Source organism: Amphiura filiformis, chromosome 12, assembly GCF_039555335.1.
Source record: "Amphiura filiformis chromosome 12, Afil_fr2py, whole genome shotgun sequence".
In the NCBI taxonomy this organism is placed as follows: Eukaryota; Metazoa; Echinodermata; class Ophiuroidea; order Amphilepidida; family Amphiuridae; genus Amphiura; species Amphiura filiformis.
Window position 1 is genome coordinate 41,615,812 of NC_092639.1, and position 23,426 is coordinate 41,639,237.

General features: G+C 38.1%; 2 protein-coding genes and 2 long non-coding RNA genes across 4 annotated transcripts; 3 read left to right on the top strand and 1 right to left on the bottom strand.

Annotated features, from left to right (window-relative positions):
* Positions 1 to 807: 807 nt before the first annotated feature.
* Positions 808 to 2,390, bottom strand: LOC140166816 (uncharacterized). Its single transcript, XM_072190305.1, has 2 exons — positions 1,932 to 2,390; positions 808 to 1,701 (listed from the first exon to the last, which is right to left on the bottom strand). The coding sequence occupies exons 1-2, from the start codon at positions 2,388 to 2,390 to the stop codon at positions 808 to 810; spliced, it is 1,353 nt and encodes a 450-aa protein (XP_072046406.1).
* A 5,910-nt stretch (positions 2,391 to 8,300) lies between these two features.
* On the top strand, positions 8,301 to 13,013 carry LOC140166209 (uncharacterized). The gene is made up of 3 exons (XR_011860828.1): positions 8,301 to 8,486; positions 10,285 to 10,420; positions 11,527 to 13,013. It is a non-coding gene; the product is annotated as an uncharacterized lncRNA (long non-coding RNA).
* Positions 13,014 to 14,893: 1,880 nt separating this feature from the next.
* Positions 14,894 to 15,961, top strand: LOC140166817 (adenosine receptor A3-like). The gene has a single exon (XM_072190306.1). The coding sequence runs from the start codon at positions 14,894 to 14,896 to the stop codon at positions 15,959 to 15,961; it is 1,068 nt and encodes a 355-aa protein (XP_072046407.1).
* Positions 15,962 to 16,819: 858 nt separating this feature from the next.
* LOC140166210 (uncharacterized) lies at positions 16,820 to 20,204 on the top strand. The gene is made up of 3 exons (XR_011860829.1): positions 16,820 to 16,931; positions 18,549 to 18,684; positions 19,800 to 20,204. It is a non-coding gene; the product is annotated as an uncharacterized lncRNA (long non-coding RNA).
* The last annotated feature ends 3,222 nt before the right edge of the window (positions 20,205 to 23,426 follow it).

The window sequence follows — 23,426 nt, forward strand, 5'->3', positions numbered from 1 at the left end:
ATGGGGATCCCACACAGGGGAACAATACTCTACCATGGGACGGACAAGTATTTTGTAACACATGTCCTTAATGTGCCTGGGGCACGAATATAGGTTCCGTCTTAAAAACCCAAGAGATCTGTTTGCTTTAGCTGAAATTCTATCTATGTGTGAGTTCCAAGTTAATTTGTCGCTGAGGTCTACCCCTAAAGAAGTATGTGTTGATGTTTCTTGAAGAACTGTGTTGTTTAGTGTGTAAGAAAATATATGAGGTGATCTGGCATGTGTGAAACGCATGATGAAACATTTTTGGGCATTGAAGTCCATTTGCCATGTATTCTGCCAGGTTGTTAATGTGTCCAAATCCCTCTGTAATCTGCTAGCGTCCTCTGGCCCAGCAATCTTGGTGTACAAAATACAATCGTCGGCAAATAGACGAACATGGCTTTCAATGGTAGGTCATTAATGAAGAGTAAAAAATCTAGTGGTCCAGTGACCGTGCCTTGTGGCACACTAGATTCTACTTCAACCCATTCAGAACACTCTCCATCTATCACAACACGTTGTTTTCTTTGCGTGAGAAACGATTCAATCCACTTATGGATTTTGCCTCTAATTCCATACCTCCAAAGCTTTAAAAGCATTCTCCTGTGTGGCACCTTATCAAATGCTTTTGGTAGTCCATCACTATCAGGTCGACTTGATTTTTGTTATCGAGCTCCATAGCTATGTCATGTATGGCCGAGATCAGTTGTGTCTCACATGAATGTCCTTTACGGAATCCATGTTGTTGCTTGCAAAGTATACTGTGTGTGTCCAGATGATTCATTATATTTGTATGGAGTATGTGTTCAAAACTTTGCTACACACTGATGTCAGATTGACTGACCGATAATTTGAGGGTTTAGATTTATCCCCTTTTTTAAATATCGGTGTTATGTTTGCACAAAGCCAATCTTGGGGCACTACCCCTGTATCCAAAGACAGCTGGAACATTTTGGTGTGAAACGGACTAATCTCATGATCAGTTGTTTTTAGAACCCACGGCGTCATCTCATCTGGTCCTGCTGCTTTGAATGGACTAAGTCCAGTCAGTAGTTTAACAACTCCATCCTCCCTGATTATTATATCAGGCATGTCAGGGATATTACTTTCTGACTCAACTTTGATGTCATTTAGTCTCTCCTGTGTGAATTGCTTTTGATACTGTATGTTCAATAACTCTACTTTGGTTTTGCTGTCTACTACCAGATCACCTGTGTTTGAGTCTAATAATGCTGGAATACCTGTAGACTCTTTTTTCAGAGTCTTCATAAAACTCCACAGCTGTTTGTTTGAGTCAAGACACTTGTTGTTTATGTAGTTTTTGTATGCTTTTCTTGATGCTTTTTTAATTTGTTTTCTTAGTTGCCGGAATTTTTCCCAATCTTCTTGGGTACCTGTCTTTTTTGCTCTATTGTATGCTCTCTGTTTGCGTTTATGTAAACGCTTTAGGTTATGGCTTATCCATGGTGTACTCTGTCTTTTACGCACCATTTTGGCGGGTACATGTTTGTCAACCGCTGAGCTCAAATTTACTTTAAACTCGTTCCACAGACCATTGACATCAACTTCAAGACCATCACAATCAATACGGTCTATGAGTTCATTACTGATCACTTGAGCTTCATTTTTAAGCTCTGTGGTATTGGCTTTGTTAAACAAGTACACCTTTCTTGGTTTCTGATTGGTAGTAGAAGGTTTGGAGTTTATGAGGAGCAACGGGATCCCGTCATGATCACTTATGCCGGGTAATATGGTGGATTTAATCACCAGAGACGGGTTTTGATAAAAAACAGATCTAACGTGTTGTCTCCCCTCGTGGGACCCACCACGACTTGCTCGAGACCAAAGTCGTTGGACATGTCTATAAGATCTTAACACAGCGTAACCTTGTTTGAACCTGCACGTACCGTCTGGTTCTCCCACAGCACATCCCCCAGATTGAAGTCTCCAGCAAGCCATATGTTGCTAAACTGACTCATGTTAATTTTGGCTAACGAATCTCTGAAATTACTTAGATAATCTCTGTTTGAACTAGGTGGTCTGTAATATGATCCCACTAGTACAGGCTTTGTGCCTGTTATACTTATTTCAATCCACACAATTTCACAGTTTGTATCAAGGTCAAGACGCTGTGAGCAGGTAAAGGTGCTTTTAACAGCAATCATTACGCCCCCGCGCATGTATCCTGGTTTAGTTGTTATTCTATCCTTCCTGAACACTGTGTAGGAGTTTGGGAAAATCTCACTACTACTGACAGTATCGTCAATCCAAGTTTCACAACCTATCAAAACATCTGGGTTGTCAACCTCCAAAGACACATTCAGTTCGGCCGTCTTACCTCTAATGCTTTGGAAGTTGATTACCATTGCTTTCATAGGTTTATAAGAATTGTTTTTTGGTTTTTGGTATTTTTTGTAATTTGCAACTTTAATTTCCCCTTGTTTATAACATTATTCACGTTCACAGCACATTTTAAAGACTTTTTCGGATATAAAATGTATCTATTTATGACCAGATTGGTGGCGCTATTTAGATATTGGAAATTACTCTTTCAGGCTTTTAATACAAATAATTCCTTTTATTTTTTGATGAAATATGTTTATAAAATTTCTTTGTTGCTTGTTTCACCTATTCCACTTGTTTAATGGCAGTATTGATTCCTACCCATTGCAAATTAAGAAATATGATTTATGATAAATAGCGCCACCTATAGTTTGCATTTACTTAATAATGAAGCCAATTCTACATACATCAAACAACAGTGTTGTGGGTTCATTCCCAGGTCCCTCTGAATTTGGTCCTTCCATCTGGTTGGTGGACGACCTGTTGGTCTTTTCTTGCTGAAGTCATTAATGTAGGCTTGGTGGGGAAGCCGATGTTGAGGCATCCTGAAGATATACCCAGTCCATTTCAAACGTCTCCGGCAAATAACATCGATGATTGAGCTAGTGATATTGAGACTCTGTCTGATGGAATTGTTGCGGATTCTGTCAAGTCGGGAAACTCCAAGCATTGCCCTAAGGCATCGCATTTCAAAAACATCCAGTCTGTGTCGATCGGATTTACGTAGCGTCCAGGATTCTGACCCATGCATGCCATAGGTGGCAATAGGGAGGATGAGCGACTGGTAGATCCTTACTTTCAGCGATCTGGTGATGTCATGGTTAGACCAGATGGTATTTTTCAGTCTTCAAAATGCCCATGAGGTGATTAAGAAATGTAATAGACTTATTGCGTATGTTAAGTCCATTAGTTAGGTCAAAAACCTCAATTTGGTGACCACTCTCTGGCTAGTAAGGTTTGAAGATTGGTTCGACTTCTATGAACCATTTTGGAAAAAAATAGCCCCATGTCCCTCGCGAAAAAATCCCGGCATTTTTCGCTAGAGGCCAAAATCCAAAATGGCCGCCGCCACCATTTTGAAAATTTAAATTTTGAACCAGAGCACCTATAATCATGCACAAAGACACTTTTTCGGATATGTCGAGTACAAGGATTCCGATTCTGACATTAGTTTGACATTACGGCATCATTTTCACCCAGAAATCCAAGATGGTGGCCGGCACCATCTTGAAAAATTTAGTTTTGAACTAGAGGACCTAACATCGTGTACAAAGACACTTTTTGGATAAGTCGACCACAAGGATTTCAAATTTGACATTACTTTGACATTACGACCTCATTTTTACCCAGAAAGGGCGGGGTAAGGATAAGGGTGGGGGTAAGGATAAGGGTGGGGGTAAGGACAAGGGTGGGGGTAAGGATAAGGCTGGGGTAAGGATAAGGGTGGGGGTAAGGATAAGGGTGGGGGTACGGATAAGGGTGGTGGTAAGGATAAGGGTGGGGGTAAGAATAAGGGTGAGTGTAAGGATAAGGGTGGGGTAAGGATAAGGGTGGGGTAAGAATAAGGGTGGGGTAAGGATAAGGGTGGGTTAAGGATAAGGGTGGGGGTGGGGGTAAGGATAAGGGTGGGGGTAAGGATAAGGGTGGGGTTAAGTATACGGGTGGGTGAGGGTAAGGGTGGGGTGAGTGTAAGGGTGGGGTGAGTGTAAGGGTGGGGTGAGAGTAAGGGTAGGGTGAGAGTAAGGGTAGGGTGAGAGTAAGGGTGAGGTGAGGGTAAGGTGGGGGTGAGGGTAGGGTGGGGGTGTGGGTAAGGGTGGGGTGAGGGGTGGGGATGAGGGTAAGGGTGAGGGTGTGGGTGAGGGTAAGGGTGTGGGTGAGGGTAAGGGTGTGGTGAGGGTAAGGGTGAGGGTAAGGGTGGGGTAAGGGTGGGGTGAGGGCAAGGGTAAGGGTGGGGTGAGGATAAGGTTGGGGCGAGGGTAAGGGTGGGGTGAGGGTAAGGGTGGGGTGAGGGTAAGGGTGGGATGAGAGTAAGGGTGGGATGAGAGTAAGGGTGGGGGTAAGGGTAAGGGTGGGGGTAATGGTAAGTGTGGGGTAAGAGTAAGGGTGGGTAAGGGTAAGGGTGGGGTAAGAGTAAGGGTGGGTAAGGGTAAGGGTGGGGGTAAGGGTAAGGGTATGGTTGGGGCTTGGGGTTAAGAGATTATAAACGTATTTATTAGTACTAATATACTAGTAATAGTATATAGTGTACTTTATTCCGAAGTATGATAAACAAACACAACGACTTATAGCAAAGTGGTGTAGGCAGTGGACTATGAATCCATAGATTGCGGGTTCTAACCCCAGCTACACCGTTGTAGAATTTTAATTCTAGTAAATTACTTTTTATTTCATTAAGGTTGGTCTGAACCCTGGAATTATGAAAACTTTCGGGCCTCATAACTGCTAGATTATTAGTCTAAAGAATATAAAAGTATACATTTTTGGAGAAAATAAAAAACGGTCCCTAGATATTTTTATCTAGTTTTTAAAAATTTAAAACAAATTTTGGCCAAACAATTTTTTTGTTACGTTGCACGAAAAAATTTGGGCCAAAAAAACCGTTTTTGGGGGGATTGATTTTCTCCAAAAATGAGCATTTTGGCCCAAATTGGACCTCACAGATGAATTCAGCAAGTCATTTCCAGTCTAAAAATGTATACTTTTATATTCTTTAGACCAACAATTTAGCAGTTATGAAGCCCGAAAGTTTCCATAATTCCAGGGTTATGACCACCCTTAAGTAAGAGGAAATACTAATAATAATGGTAATAAACTGGTGTTATATCTAGCCTCATACTTGCATGTATGTACGCCTACTATGTGTTATCATATTGCGTCCCGTTATAGTTGCAGGAAAAAAGACATTGACAAGCGTGAAAGAGAAGTTTCTGATCAAATTCAGCAATTGGCTCACTCCCAATCATCGCTCCATTCAACTTGAAGAGCGTATCAAAGAGCTGGAAAGGAATGAAAGTATTAAATCAAAACCTAGACTTCTAAACTCTACTACTCCTGTTGATGTTGCTCCATGTCAGCCCAGTCTACAGAATAGTAACACCCTGGAGATGACGGGCATTATCCAGAGAATTTTTGGAAATGGAAAACATAAAACAAAGACTTAATAATCTTGAGAAAGACAAATGCAGGATCAATCTGCTTGCAAAACAGGCTTACAACTGCAGTTGTTTACCCCTGGAATTGTATTATCAAAACCATAATTCGCCAACTATGACAAAGAACTTGTATGAAAATGGAAATTTATGTGAATGTCAACATCAAGACTGAATGTTCCATCAACTCTGTTCATAGATTGGGTGCCCCGATCAAACACAATATTGCCACAGCAATGAAGCCCATGACCACTATGCGCAATATTCTGGTACATCCCAAGGACAAAAGAGAAAAGGATAAAATCACAAATTGTGTGTATGAAATTCCATGCCAAGGTTGTGAAGCTACATATGTTGGAGAAACGGGCAGAGCGTTTGGTACCAGAAAACAGGAACATGTCAAATCAGTGGAAAAAACTTCCAAAAACAGATTTACCAGGTCAAACAGGAAAGCATCGGAATCAGAATTTCTCACTTCTGCATTAGCTGAGCACGTAGCTCAAAATAACCATGTTATAGGCTGGGAGGATAGCGCAATTCTTACAACTGAAAATGACAAGTATACAAGATGGGTCAAGGAATCCATTTGGATCCGGAGGCAGGGCACCCAATCTATGAACAGAGTTGATGGCACATTCAAATTAAGCCACCTTTATGATGTATTGATTTCTGGTGATGACAGTGCTACTTCAATCAATACCAACAAGAAGTCAACTGGCAACCCAAGCAGATCAGTGCATCATCTGGCTGATGAAAAGAGCAGACCTTAGCTCTTGAAACGTCCCATACAGTAAGTGTTTCAATTGGACTTGCAAAGAAGAAATCTTTAATTAATTATACATGGAACGTTTTGAGCGGTTGCCCTACAGTCCTATAACGGCACACCACCAACGCATTGGTTTCGTTATGTGCACATCAAAGCTGTTGACGAGAACATCAGTTTCACGCAGGAAGGTTTACATGACAACAAACTTCCATTCCTGGTTGTTTGGTCACAATTGAGAACAATGGCTCGCTAAATATCACAGTGTACAGGAAATCCACACTTACGGACCAATAGAGGTTATCCGTGCTCTATAAGCTGCATATCCTATTAACGACTGCTATACCTTGTTTACAACTTTCAAAAAAAGTACCTGCATGTGCAACCATGACTGTTTCAAAATAGCCCGCCAAGAGTCATGCAGGTAACTCCGAGGTCATGAATTGATTTGTTTTGAATAAGGAATACTACGGGAATCGGCGCCTTTTGTTAGAAGTCACACATGAGTGAAGTGGATAACCTCTATACCTGTTGTTCGATTCGCACATACTGTAGTTACTGTCCGTTTTCCTATACACAATACACAGTGCTCTCACCATTGACGCGTGACCTCTACAAATGATGTATGTTGGAAGAATGGGCACTTGCCTAGTTAACATCACTGTGTGAAAAATAACCAGCCAATATTTAACTTATTCTCCAAACTTCTAGCAAATATATTTCTCTAACATGACCTAAAATTACAGCTAGGTTAGATGTTCAGAAATAGTCGCACTTTTGTAAAATATGAGTGAGGGCAAGGCATAGCTAGCCAACTCCCCGTGTTAATTGAATGGAGATTTGACCGAAAATATTGGTATCGGACCGCTCACTTCTGAAGGATGCCACAAAAAACGGTACAAGCTACATTTAAACTATTCTCTGGCAATCATCATGATGAGTTTCTATCCTAGTATGCCGAAATTGGGTACTGTAGGTGATTGACAAAGGGTCGCACTTTTGTGTTTTAGGAAGGATATGTAAACGACAGATAACACCAAAAATATGAAGAAATTATTTCCAAACCGTGTTAAGTCAACAATCATTATGTTGCTCATTTTCAAGAATGCTGGTTAACAAAAAGCAGGCCATTGTCTCATTTCGTGAACAAAGGCCACTACCATTGTTTCCTTGCGTTTCCTTTATAATCGGTTACCGAACTGAAGCTGTATTATAGCAGCTCATTGCTATATCGCACATATAAAACAGACACATGTGTACAGCCAGAGAAGATCCGATTTAATCAGTTGAGCTGTTTCAATGAGTGTTATCTTGGTTTAATAGCTTTTAATGGGGTTTAAGTCCTGCAAAGGTCGAGGTGAATTCTACTGTAGACATGACTGCATCATGACCATCCGCTCATTCACAAACTCGGGGTAAGTAAAACCCTATTTCATCGTGCGGATAAAATCCCATCTACCGAGGAGGCTAAGTTGGAAGAACGCAATCATCTCAAATCTGCGCTAGGTACTTGTGGGTACCAGAACTGGACATTTGAGAAAGCTCTCAAACCTCGCGAGAAATCAAAACCCATCTCGTCTGATTCCTCTGCGACAAGGAGCACTCGTCCAAGGAACATTACCATCCCATATATTGCTGGGGTTTCGGAGAAGCTTAAGCGAATATTCGGGAAACACAACATCCCTGTCTCCTTGAAACCTGACAATACGTTGAGACAGAAACTGGTGCATCCCAAGGACACCCCCCCGTAATAAACAAAGTAATATTGTTTACGCCATCCAGTGCAAAGACTCTGACTGTGAGGACTCATTTATAGGGGAGACGAAACAACCCTTGCATAAACGCATGTATCAGCACCGTAGACCCAGTTCTACAGGTTTGAACGATTCTGCAGTTTACACGCACCTCAAATTTGCCAATCATTAATGTTAGTTGGTTTGAGGTTGAGACCCCGGTAAGGTTATTTCTGATAATGGTCTGTTTCTCACCCTTTATCTAATACATATAGGTCACGTGTCTTTCAATATTAAATGGTCCATTGCATTGCGTACGTATTATATGCACCCTGCATCTGCGTTCCATACATTCAATCGAAGTGACGTATTAGCCGACAGGTAAAGCTTAATGGTCTGACTTTAGAAAGGCAACACCAAACCAAAGTGTGATCTTGAATAATTAATAAGGCATCTCTGTAGAAGAAAACACAGGTATGTTGTATTTAAAATTTGTACACCCAATTTCAACTTAATAAATGAAAGTGATGTTTTTTTTTCATGCACGTAAGTTCTTTTTGCAGTCTGTCACAATGGTGACGCGACGGCTTATTTTTTGTTCGGATGATGTTGCCTATTGCAATATATCATTGGCCAAGGTGTTCAGATCCGTAGCCAGCGTTACAAAAGACGACCCAACCTACCCATATTCTGCGCTTTGAGGATTTTTTACCCTTATTAGATTAAATAGGTAGGCCCATTTTGCACACAAACATAATGTAGCTAGAGGTTTCCGTATATAAAAAATCTCATTTTTTGTTGCAAAGTGTGGGATGAGGCTATGGATCATGAAATGGCCCTTATAGTTAGTATGAGAAAAAGAGATTTCTTTTGATGCCAAATTGTCCATTTTTATGGTAATAAAGTATAGACGTATACTTGAATTATTTTGGACTGGGATGTGCCGCTCGAGCTAAGGGTCATTTTGTTACTCAAAAACGGCTTAATTTGTGCTATTTCAAGGCTTGAAACATGGACCCATGTCTAAAGAATAACCATAATATTGGATTATAGGATTGTTTGTAGCCGTTTGTGAAAGTATACACCCATTATTATTTATAAATGGCATGCATGTATCTGACCTGAAAATATATATGACAATTGCACGCCTACTCTTGACTTTTCTATTCTTTGTCCTTAGACCCTGAGGCTCTATGCTTTGTCAAAATATCTTGTCCTGTGTATAGCAATTCTTCAATAGCTTTCAATATTCAGATATTCTTCTATACCGTATACGTTTAGTTAATCATTGACCCTTATCAGCCTCTGACGTCTAGTCAATAACAAGTATTAAGTTAATTTCATTCAACCCTAAATATTTATCGGTCTGTATTCTCGAATAGTTGGCAATATACATAATAAGAGGTTAAAAGCGCAGCCTCAAAATTGGTAAAAATAATGCCAAAAAACAATGTGTTAACCAAATAACTCAAAATATCCTCACTTTTTTTTTCGAACGGAAAGTACAATGAAATTGCAAGGGGTCCGTGCAGTCGATCCATCATGTAATCCTAATCATAACCCTAACTCTAAGCCTAATCATAACCCTAATCCTAACTCTACTAACCCTAACCCTAATTTCGTGTAAAATTGCAAGGAATAACCAGGCTTTGTCTCAGTAGGCCTATAGATCATCCAATACTCTAAACAAGTTCACATGATTGTTTACAAAGTGATAGCAACCATGTGTTTAGCTCCCTTAGCTATCAGGTCGAGCTATCTGGACTGATGTAAAGCCTCAAATGGGGCTCAGGGGCTTCCATCTATCGGTCTATACAGATTTGGCACATTTTGGGCCTGATTTCATTCCGTGCCTGGTTGTCAGCTACATTTCCTTTTACATTTTTATTCTTAATCGTGTGCTGAACAGTTTGCACTCCATTTCTCTGGTTCCCTCGGGTTTTTTTTTTATTCCATCATCCTTTACTAAATTTCCCCTGGCACAAGAGGTGAAGCGAGAGTTTCTGGCACCGGAGCAATTTTTTTTATTTTTGACCAGATTTGAACAACTTTTGAGCTCTTTTCAGCCAAAAGTTATATTTTGATAAGATAGTGGGAGATGAGGCTGTCAATCACACACTTTTACGAAACATTTATATACCAAAATCTATGCATCTATATAGATCATTCAAAAAGTTGTGCACCAACCCTCATATTTTCTGGTAGAAAATGATAGCTCTTTGGTATTCTCCCCTAATTTTAACTTGCACGTTTACTTTTACTTTTCATATAGATTATTATACCAAGGCAATCGAGTTTCAAGCAGAATGACCAAAAAACTAACAGAACTAAACATTATTACAATCGGTGATGTGACTGATGGTGAGAATGAATTGGCTACGACTAGTCCGACTTCATCTGTAGAAAAGGTAAGGTGAATCATGTTCCCCGCATGTAAATAATACGTGTATGTCGTCAGTGAAAAATCATATATCATGTCTCAAGTAAAATAATTATATTCAGATCAAGGCCCTAAATCGGATTTTCCTCTTGAAACTCCCCCGTGGCGTAAATTGGTTCTTTAAGCTTTTACAAACAAGCAGCGAAAAAAGTCCCAATTCTTGAAGTCTCATGCAGGCCTAATAATCAAAATGTGCCCAATATTGCGCAAATTTAAGGTCAAAGGGTCATCCCATGGTCGTCACCTTTTGGTAAAATGGCCCAATTTTTTTGTTCACCAATATTCGCAAGAGCTACATTGTGGGGTACCCCCATAGGGTTCGTGTTATGTTTTTTGGTACAACATGACATTGTGGGGGTATAATTTAAAATATATATATATAAATAGGTATGAACATACATTATGGGGGTATGAACGGTGTGTTGATACTCCCATAGTGGCTGATGGTGGCATGTACAGTGTGTCACTCTGGTGGTATATTTAAGACCTACCCCGATCCCCTCTAGAGGCCCTAAAATGCCATTTGCAGATGGCTTCATTGTGGGGATACCCCTACAATGTCGAAATACGCCCACAATTTTGACCCATACTTAAAAATACCCCACAATATCCCTCCTGCACACACTTTTCACCCCCTCTTTATCAACATGATCAATTCAGGCCGATACCCCCCTCCACCCTCCCCCCCCCCCCCCGCAACACACATAATTCAGGCTGCATTGGCACTAATGCTCCAACCATATTCATTTGCATACTGTTATTAGGCTCGTTCTATGAATATTAAATTGAAACTATGAACTATTTTACGCTCGTGTTTATTAAAATAAAAATAAAAATACGCAAGGTATATGTTTTTATCTATAACATTAGAAAAACAAGAAATTATTTTTACATATTTTATAAATCGTAGTAAATCATAGTTGATCACGTGTCAATGAAGTCATTCCCTTCTGCGGATCATCTATAACTAAATACAAAACGGAATAAAAATATGAATTCAATGCTTGAAAAACTATAGACTATACTTAAAAATAAAACTAACGGTATTACAAATGATTTGTTCTTTACATACAGGAGTCTCAGAATATTAAAGGGGAACTATGAAGCTTGGAAGGCCGACCGTGTGGTGGCGGCATTTATCTGCTTGAGTTCTGATGATTACCATGGTGGTGTGCTTCAGCCTTCAGCAAGACACATACTGACATTCTATAATGTTCTCAAACATTTAAGATTATACAAAATAATTTAACCTCTTCTCTCCTAGATAATGTAAACTTTGGAATTCATATACTAAAATCAGTTGTAAGATGTAGCCGCCGCCGCTTCTTCTCTGTAGACATAATATACTTGGTGGTGGTATAGACGTGGACAATTTTACATTTGGGATCTAATGATATCTGATGTCACAAAGATGACATTAATCATGTCTCTTAAGGAATCGGATAGTAACGTTTGCACAGCCTATTTTTGTTTGACCTGAGAGCACACCAGACACGCCAAATTGCATTCTGAATATGAGAAATGCCCTGATGATATCAGATAATAAATTAAATATGTTTAAATTCGCGATATAATAGAAATTTTATGGCAAATTATTAAAAATTGATATTTTTGATATTTAACAGTCCTCGAAGTAAAGTTTATAAATCTAATGATATGTACTAAAAGTGTAGGCCTATGTAGCCGTGAGGAAAAGCCATCCATCATTTGAAAATGTTGACCTTTTGTAAATTAGATATACATTTTCCCCAAAAGACCTAAAATTTTAGTGCAAACATTGCTATCCAATCCCTTAATTCGGACTACTTCATGTAGGTATTTGCAGAGGAATCTTTTGCTATTGTCCCTGGTTTTGAAATGGACTACCCAGTTGAAATCCATACACCCCCTATGGAAGACATGACCTTAATCTCCCACACAGGGAGTGTGAATTTCAAATGGGGTTACCTGAATTGGTGACTGCATTTGAAATCTACACCCCTGTTTAGGAGATAAAAGTCATGTCTTCCATAGGGGTGTATCATGGATATCAACTGAAATAGCCCAATAATGGAGCCGCTGAATAGAGCAAATGTGTCGGTCTGTAAAATACCATAAACAGTTCTTTGGTAAACAAGTTTTGACATTTTGAGCATAACCCACAATTATACTCTTTAATATATGTAGAAATACACTTTTACGTGTAAATAAAACAAAATAATCAAAAGGGGGTGATTCTCAATCTTTTTCTCAATTTTTATTGAATTTCCACTTTTTGCATGATTGTAATGCCCAACGGTGTAAGAAATACCATGTTAAAGATTTAAGTTTTATAATAAAACCATTAACCGGCATTTAAGCGGCTAAGTTCATTTTACCTCATTATTTTGGTTTAAAATGATCAGAAAAGCTCCTTGACAATTGTTATTAACATTATGTAATATATGTATTTTTTGGCAAAGGAAAACAAAATATTAATTTGACTGAAATCATACATTATGAAATCGCTAAAAAAAGATCCATTTCGATCTATTTTGCCCTCCCGGAAATTTCGGCCGGTTCGCCACTGCTCACTGGTGATGTATTACATACCTTTCAGAACTCTATTTCAATTAAATTTCGATATCTAAGAATCTGTCTTTCCGGGTGAGCATACAAGTATTGTCATTTTTATGAAAATTTCAATATAAACTGAGCTCAACAAGAAACTTATAATTTTTCACAAGGTCATATCTTAAAATCCTGTCCATCAAAATCAACCAAAATTACACACATGCTTACTTCAATACTCTACTCTAACCACATGTCAGTAACCAAGCAGTTATCCAACTGACACAACAGCAAAATGCACTGACATGGAGCAGCTTCCTGGACCACATTCACAGCCCAATAATTGGCACCCAGCAAAAGAAATCTGTGAGAATGCGTACAAAATCCTTCCACATGTGATAATTCCCAAATAGTAAGTGGAATAGTGTGGAACAAGACCTGTTTCTTGAAGAAAGTGTGTGAAAAGAGAAAAGCAGCACCGTTTCATCATATGTGCCATGATCTTGTATGCATTCTCACAGATTTCTTGTGCACGTGCTGGGTGCCAAATATTGGGCTGTGAAAGTGGTCCAGGAAGCTGTTCCGTGTCAGTGCTTTTTGCTGTTGTGTCAGATGGACAACTGCTTGGTTACTGACATGTGTTTTGAGAAGAGTATTGAAGTAATCCTGGTGTAATTTTGGTTCATTTTGATTGACAGGATTTTACGATATGACCTTGTGATTCACAAGTTGTGAAAAATTATAAGTTTCTTTTTGAGCTCAGTGTATATTCTTTATTGTTAAAAACGTCACTGCTTTTCAATTGCTTTGAAATTAATTTTCGCGGTCAAATAAAAAATAATTGGTGTTTTTTTTTCAGTAATGTCAGGTAAAACTATAGTGCTTGAATATACCTTTAAAGATCCTGGTGTGAAATTGTGGCTTTGACCTGAACTTGGCTCGTGCAAGTTGGGAAAAATCTTTCATAAGCGAACTATATTATTACTTTGAAAAGCTAAAAAGTTGACCGCCCAAAATGCTCAAGGGCCAAGTTCAGGCCTGCCAAAATCAAAAATCTTACACTAAACGCCTAAATTCACGCCTACATTCAACACTGGGATTTTTAAACAAAATATTACCAAGCATTATGGTTTTCGTCTCATATTTACTGAAAATGAAAATCAATGCTTTTCATTTGGCCGCGAAAATTAATTTTAAAGTGAAAAGGTGTAGCTCACAATTTTGCTTATTTCAACTCCGAATTTGATTGGTTCCAGTACCTAATTAAATGATTGAGTGAGCCTTGTACAACAATGGTCATCGAGAGATACACGTTGGCCGAGTAAAATGGTTTGTTGCGTTGGTATACACAGAATTGGCATAAATTTTATTGAATTTTGTACGCTGGCAGCATTAATTGCGTTTTCTCTTTTTGAAGTCAGGAAACCGTATATTCCCTGATTGATTGGGCTATGCCAGTTGAAATCCATACACCCCCTACAGACGACATGATCTTGAGTTTAAAACGGTGTTACATGAATGGAAGATTAAGATCGTATCGTCAACAGGGAGTGTATGAATTTCAACGGGAATAGTCCATTTTTAAACTTGACATTACCTGAAGTAAAATGAAGAATTCTGGTTGCGAAACAAACACATTAAATCCGTCTTAACTATTTTTTACTCTCAATATTGAACACTAACGGATAAACTAAGCCTACTATATAAACATTTCGGGTTTTTTACCATGATTTAGCTGAAAGTATGGTTCTGTGAATTTGATGCATGCCAACATTTTCTATTCAGGGTGAAAATTTAATATTGCCGTTTCCTTGAACATTTAAGTCTTGTCTCAGTTAATTTAATTTTGGACTAGCGGACTTAGAGGTGGATCTGAAATCGCTTTTACTAACCACAATTTCCAAATCACAACATGGGTTTCAGCAGTAATCATCAGCAACCTAATATCTCTTTATCTACACCAGAACCAACTACATCTGGACATGACGAAGAAGATATCCTTTCTGTTGGTGTCATCGGATCATTGATATTCACTCTCATTCTTGCGGTCATCATATTCTTCGGCAATGGTTTAGTCATCCTTCTTGTAGTAAGATTTGAGAGATTACGAACAGTAACCAACTACCTGATGATGAGTCTCGCAGCAGCCGATGCTATTGTGTCCGTATCAATGGTCTTCGGAGTGGTGTTTATTCTGACGCCAAAGAGTTTTGAGAATAAATACACCTGTCTTGGGATGTGGACTACTTTCATGTTTGCTGGCTTTACTAGCTGCTTATCGTTGCTGCTTGTAACATTTGAACGATATTTGAAGATTTCTCGACCTTACTCGTATCAACATATTGCTACAACCCGTGTTACGTTTATCGCCATTGCTGTGATTTGGATATATACGATATTGCTAACTATAGTGTTGCCATTTGCAGGAATTCACACAATACAAAACGGATCCGAGTTCGATTGTTTGAATTTTAATCAAGTTTTTCACAGCGCATATTTGCAATTTCTACTCTACGCTAACGCAATTTTACCATTTACTATAATGTGTTTTATATACTGTAAACTATTTCTCCTCGTTTTGGAGAAGCTTCGCTCATCAAATAGTACATCTAAAGCTGATGGATCGTCAAAATATTGGCTGAAAATAGAATTCAAATCTATCAAAACTTTACTTATTTTATTAGGCTTCACTGGTCTTGCATGGTTGCCTATAAGTTTCATGGTTCTTACAGACATTTACTTAGGTGACTCATGGACTCCAAGTGTGGAGCTAAGATCGCTGTTCTGCATGTTATTGTATATAAACAGCACTGCAAACCCAATCATATATTCGCTGAGAAGTGAGCAGTTTCGAACAGCCTCTATCAAGTTATTTTGTGGTGACCATCGATATCGGCGTTGGAAACCACCCGTGATACCATTATCTACCATTGGTGGAGGTACTCCCAAATCTCCCATTACAGCAACGTCGACTGTGTGAAATGTGACAAAACCAGTGGCGGAACCAGCATTTGTTTTTGAGGGGCACGGCTGATGATGCAATGAAAATGCCCAAATATTAGGCATTTAGTGCCCAAATGATGCACTTTCGAAAAGATTTGTAAAAAAAACATATTTCGACTGAAATGACAGCCCGGTAAAAAAAAAAAAATACAGATTAATGTTTTATGTTAACATCATAACACCATAAAAGCTTTTTAAAAAACAATTGATTTCTATAATATTTTGAACTACAATCTAGGCAACTGGACTTACGTTTTTGAGTGGGAACTTTTCACGTTCTATCCTGAACGCATCATCAGCCCGACTGATCTTCTGGCGGTTTCTACTTAAAAATCGGTACTAACAAAATTGTATGAATATTTTGAATAGAGAAACTCCTTTGAATATGGTCTCCCGGCTAATGGCACCTCGGATGAGGTACTCTGACTGCATTTTGGATAAAGTAATACTACCCCTGATAGCACTGTGGATGAAGTAGAACTACCGCTGATGGCACTGTGGATCAGCCATGTAGTCATGGACATCTTTTATTTTTACACTTAGTAAACAATCATGTAATTTTTTCTAAGTAAGTTTAATTGATACAAAGTTTTACTTTACGATGTTATGACGAAATTGTCAGAGGGGGGCTTATTTCTTGTGATGTGTGTATGTTTTTGTAAAGACTGTTCATGTTGGTTTTTCTCTCTTTAGTCCTATTAGTTTTTTTAATATATATTTTACACGTACCTATATTAGTAGATATAAGGTCACGTGTCTTTCAATATTAAATGGTCCATTGCATTGCGTACGTATTATATGCACCCTGCATCTGCGTTCCATACATTCAATCGAAGTGACGTATTAGCCGACAGATAAAGCTTAATGGTCTGACTTTAGAAAGGCAACACTAAACCAAAGTGTGATCTTGAATAATTAATAAGGCATCTCTGTAGAAGAAAACACAGGTACCCATATTCTGCGCTGTGAGGAATTTTTACCCTTATTAGATTAAATAGGTAGGTCCATTTTGCACACAAACATAATGTAGCTAGAGGTTTCCGTATATAAAAAATCTCATTTTTTGTTGCAAAGTGTGGGATGAGGCTATGGATCATGAAATGGCCCTTATAGTTAGTATGAGAAAAAGAGATTTCTTTTGATGCCAAATTGTCCATTTTTATGGTAATAAAGTATGGACGTATACTTGAATTATTTTGGACTGGGATGTGCCGCTCGAGCTAAGGGTCATTTTGTTACTCAAAAACGGCTTAATTTGTGCTATTTCAAGGCTTGAAACATGGACCCATGTCTAAAGAATAACCAATTTTTTGGTCATTTTTGTCAAAACCAGGCCCCATATATTGGATTATAGGATTGTTTGTAGCCGTTTGTGAAAGTATACACCCATTATTATTTATAAATGGCATGCATGTATCTGACCTGAAAATATATATGACAATTGCACGCATACTCTTGACTTTTCTATTCTTTGTCCTTAGACCCTGAGGCTCTATGCTTTGTCAAAATATCTTGTCCTGTGTATAGCAATTCTTCAATAGCTTTCAATATTCAGATATTCTTCTATACCGTATACGTTTAGTTAATCATTGACCCTTATCAGCCTCTGACGTCTAGTCAATAACAAGTATTAAGTTAATTTCATTCAACCCTAAATATTTATCGGTCTGTATTCTCGAATAGTTGGCAATATACATAATAAGAGGTTAAAAGCGCAGCCTCAAAATGGGTAAAAATAATGCCAAAAAACAATCTGTTAACCAAATAACTCAAAATATCCTCACTTTTTTTTTCGAACGGAAAGTACAATGAAATTGCAAGGGGTCCGTGCAGTCGATCCATCATGTAATCCTAATCATAACCCTAACTCTAAGCCTAATCATAACCCTAATCCTAACTCTACTAACCCTAACCCTAATTTCGTGTAAAATTCCATGAAGGAATAACCAGGCTTTGTCTCAGTAGGCCTATAGATCATCCAATACTCTAAACAAGTTCACATGATTGTTTACAAAGTGATAGCAACCATATGTTTAGCTATCAGGTCGAGCTATCTGGACTGATGTAAAGCCTCAAATGGGGCTCAGGGGCTTCCATCTATCGGTCTATACAGATTTGGCACATTTTGGGCCTGATTTCATTCCGTGCCTGGTTGTCAGCTACATTTCCTTTTACATTTTTATTCTTAATCGTGTGCTGAACAGTTTGCACTCCATTTCTCTGGTTCCCTCGGTTTTTTTTTATTCCATCATCCTTTACTAAATTTCCCCTGGCACAAGAGGTGAAGCGAGAGTTTCTGGCACCGGAGCAATTTTTTTAATTTTTGACCAGATTTGAACAACTTTTGAGCTCTTTTCAGCCAAAAGTTATATTTTGATAAGATAGTGGGAGATGAGGCTGTCAATCACACACTTTTACGAAACATTTATATACCAAAATCTATGCATCTATATAGATCATTCAAAAGTTGTGCACCAACCCTCATATTTTCTGGTAGAAAATGATAGCTCTTTGGTATTCTCCCCTAATTTTAACTTGCACGTTTACTTTTACTTTTCATATAGATTATTATACCAAGGCAATCGAGTTTCAAGCAGAATGACCAAAAAACTAACAGAACTAAACATTATTACAATCGGTGATGTGACTGATGGTGAGAATGAATTGGCTACGACTAGTCCGACTTCATCTGTAGAAAAGGTAAGGTGAATCATGTTCCCCGCATGCAAATAATACGTGTATGTCGTCAGTAAAAAATCATATATCATGTCTCAAGTAAAATAATTATATTCAGATCAAGGCCCCAAATCGGATTTTCCTCTTGAAACTCCCCCCTCGCGTAAATAGTTTTTTTAACCTTTTACAAAAAAGCAGCGTAAAAAGTCCCAATTCTTGAAGTCTCATGCAGGCCTAATAATCAAAACGTGCCCAATATTGCGCAAATTTAAGGTCAAAGGGTCATCCCATGGTCGTCACCTTTTGGTAAAATGGCCCATTTTTTGTTCACCAATATTCGCAAGAGCTACATTGTGGGGTACCCCCATAGGGTTCGTGTTATGTTTTTTGGTACAACATGACATTGTGGGGGTATAATTTAAAATATATATATATAAATAGGTATGAACATACATTATGGGGGTATGAACGGTGTGTTGATACTCCCATAGTGGCTGATGGTGGCATGTACAGTGTGTCACTCTGGTGGTATATTTAAGACCTACCCCGATCCCCCTCTAGAGGCCCTAAAATGCCATTTGCAGATGGCTTCATTGTGGGGATACCCCTACAATGTCGAAATACGCCCACAATTTTGACCCATACTTAAAAATACCCCCACAATATACCTCCTGCACACACTTTTCACCCCCTCTTTATCAACATGATCAATTCAGGCCGATACCCCCACCCCCTCCACATACACACCCCCACAAACACACATAATTCAGGCTGCATTGGCACTGATGCTCCACTCATATTCATTTGCATACTGTTATTAGGCTCGTTCTATGAATATTAAATTGAAACTTTATGAATTATGAACTATTTTGCGATCGTGTTTATTAAAATAAAATTAAAAATACGCAAGGTATATGTTTTTATCTATAACATTAGAAAAACAAGAAATTATTATTATATATTTTATAAATCGTAGTAAATCATAGTTGATCACGTGTCAATGAAGTCATTCCCTTCTGCGGATCATCTATACTAAAATACAAAACGGAATAAAAATATGAATTCAATGCTTGAAAACTATAGACTATACTTAAAAATAAAACTAACGGTATTACAAATGATTTGTTCTTTACATACAGGAGTCTCAGAATATTAAAGGGGAACTATGAAGCTTGGAAGGCCGACCGTGTGGTGGCGGCATTTATCTGCTTGAGTTCTGATGATTACCATGGTGGTGTGCGCCAGCCTTCAGCAAGACACATACTATAATGTTCTCAAACATTCAAGATTATACAAAATAATTTTTATGTCTTCCGACATTTAATAGGCTCTATAACTTATCCTCTTCTCCCCTAGATAATGTAAACTTTGGAATTCATATGCTAAAATCAGTTGTAGGATGTAGCCGCCGCCGCTTCTTCTCTGTAGACATATTTAGACATTTTTGCAATTTCATATACATAACTCTTCCTTTCAATCATGTTGAAATTAAATAATAGTTATGCAAAAACAGGAATAAAAGAAATTAAGTTTAGCATCCAACCAATTTGTGTACCAGTAATTAATTGAATTGTGGAATTGTGTGTGTTCTTCGCCATCATAACAGTGCGTCTAGTCACGTTTCATGTTGGCTAAACCAGATTGGCTAAACTAATTCTCTGCACTCTCTTTGTTTGTTTATTTCTTCTTTATACTGGGTCCATATCAGGGAAAAATTTAAGTATTCCCCGTTCTTCCATATGGCCCAGTTATTACATGCAAATACAAGTAAATAATTACAAAACTATCACTTCCAATATTATCATGCGTATTTGTGCTGGAGCTAGGAAGTGGATTGATACATTTTGAAATCATCACAATTCTGAAATATATATAAACCATCTTGCTTTGAAATTAATTTTCGCGGTCAAATAAAAAATAATTGGTGTTTTTTTTCAGTAATGTCAGGTAAAACTATAGTGCTTGAATATACCTTTAAAAAATCCTGGTGTTAAAATTACGCATGAAATTGTGACTTTGACCTGAACTTGGCCCGTGCAAGTTGGGAAAAATCTTTCATAAGCGAACTATATTATTACTTTGAAAAGCTAAAAAGTTGACCGCCCAAAATGCTCAAGGGCCAAGTTCTGGCCTGCCAAAATCGAAAATCTTACACTAAACGCCTAAATTCACGCCTACATTTAACACTGGGATTTTTAAACAAAATATTACCAAGCATTATGGGTTTCTTCTCATATTTACTGAAAATGACAATCAATGCTGTTCATTTAGCCGCGAAAATTAATTTTAAAGTGAAAAGGTGTAGCTCACAATTTTGCTCATTTCAACTCCGAATTTGATCGGTTCCAGTACCTAATTAAATGATTTGAGTGAGCCTGTACAACAATTGGTCATCGAGAGAGATATGTTGGCTGAGTAAGATGTTTTGTTGTGTTGGTATACACAGAATTGGCGTAAATTTTATTGAATTTTGTACGCTGGCATGGCCGGCAGCATTAATTGCGTTTTCTCTTTTTGAAGTCAGGAAACCGTGTATTCCCTGATTGATTGGGTTATGCCAGTTGAAATCCATACACCCCCTACAGAAGACATGACCTTGAGTTTAAAACGGTGTTACCTGAATGGGTGATTCCATATGATATCTACTGTGTGAGAGATTAAGGTCGTGTTTTCAACAGGGAGTGTATGAATTTCAACTGGAATAGTCCATTTTAAAACCGGACATTACCTGAAGTAAAATGAAGAATTCTGGTTGCGAAACAAACACATTAAATCCGTCTATTAACTATTTTTTACTCTCAATATTGAAAACTAACGGATAAACTAAGCCTACCATATAAACATTTCGGGTTTTTTTTACCATGATTTAGCTGAAAGTATGGTTCTGTGAATTTGATGCAAGCCAAAATTTTCTATTCGAAGTGAAAATTTAATATTGCCGTTTCCTTGAACATTTAAGTCTTGTCTCAGTTAATTAAATTTTGGACTAGCGGACTTAAACGTGGATCTGAAATCACTTTTATTTCCAGGATCTGTGCTTTTACTAACCAAAATTTCCAAATTACAACATGGGTTTCAGCAGCAATCATCAGCAACCCAAAATCTCTTTATCTACACCAGAACCAACTACATCTGGACATGACGAAGAAGATATCCTTTCTGTTGGTGTTATCGGATCATTGATATTCACTCTCATTCTTGCAGTCATCATATTCTTCGGCAATGGTTTAGTCATCCTTCTTGTGGTACGATTTGAGAGATTACGAACAGTAACCAACTACCTGATGCAGGGGCTATTTTAGGGGGGAAAAGACAGTGCACGTTGGCAAATGGAATGTTCTGGTTACATGTACTTTTGCCTCAACGCACAAGCAGGCTACATGTTGGCACTTGGGCGGTGTGTTGGGGGGCTCGAGGGATGTGTTCCTCTCCAGTTTATGAGATTTTTTTAAATTACTTAATTTAATGATATTTTTTTTAAATCTAAACCAGTGGCGTAAAATATTTCTCTTTGACATGGGGACTGGCGGTCGCCCCGGGAACATTCTACAATCTATCAACCAACTGGTGGGGGAGGCTAGTACCGTATTTATTAATGCGCCCTTAAGCCCTCCCCTGGCAAATTTTCCTTTCTCTATTTACGCTTATTCACATATTCAGTTTCCTCTTGTATCATGAAATTGATCCCCAATGCGTTTGTTTGTTGTGGTTTACCATGACACAACAGTATATCCTACTTTAAACATGTAAAATTATTTGCTACAGTGCTAGTGGTGATTAAGCATCATTTCTTGATCTTCTTTTCCAGTGTTGCCTGTTGGGCAATACGTTGTGCATAATATTGTATACCCTAATGTCTTAGCTGCGCGGAAGGTCGCGTGTTCGATTCCTATGTCGGTGCATTCTCCGATATTTTATCTGGAGTTAACACTGACATTTGTTAACTTGTTTGTCTTAAGTTTTAATTGTAACACTTTTGGGTGGGTTAAGGTGGTACTACACCCTAAAATTCGTGACTATTAATTGCATTTTTCTCAAAAATAATAACACACTGGTAACAAAAGTTATGTATATTATAGGGGCAAGGAATCCAGTTACTACACTGGAATTTCAGTGACTCAAGACAAGTGGTACAATAATAAGAAAAGAGGTACCGTTAGAATGTATCTCATTTCTTAACATATATAATGAACCACTTGTCTTGAATCACTGAAATTTCAGTGAAGTAATTGGATTCGTTGCCCCTATAATATACATAACCTTTGTTACCAGACGTAGTTATTTTTTGAGAAAAATGCAAAATTAGTCACACAATTTATCAGGGGGTGTAGTACCACCTTTAATCGTCCCTTTACTCTTGTTATGTTTACATTCATTTATGATCCCAATGTGTTTGTTTGTTCCAGTACACAATGCGTAACTCTATTTTTTGCTTTTAAAATACCTTACTAATGATAGTGGTATTGTTAAATGTATTATCATTTATATTATACTAAAACAGGGTCCAAGAATTTAACCTTGGTTAAGGTGGAATCCCCCAGGTTTGGGTGATCTGGAATCTAAAGGTTGTATAGGTAAACTTAGTGAATGAAACTTCCCATAACTAGGTGGCATGTATACCTTAAACAATTTTTATTCAAATCCAATACTCAGATTGTTGGTCATATCACACGTTGCCATGGTAACGGCCGCCATATTGGATTTGGTAAATTTCAAAGGTAGAGACCTTTGGAACATGATATCTCAAAAAGTGTTTTATCAATAGA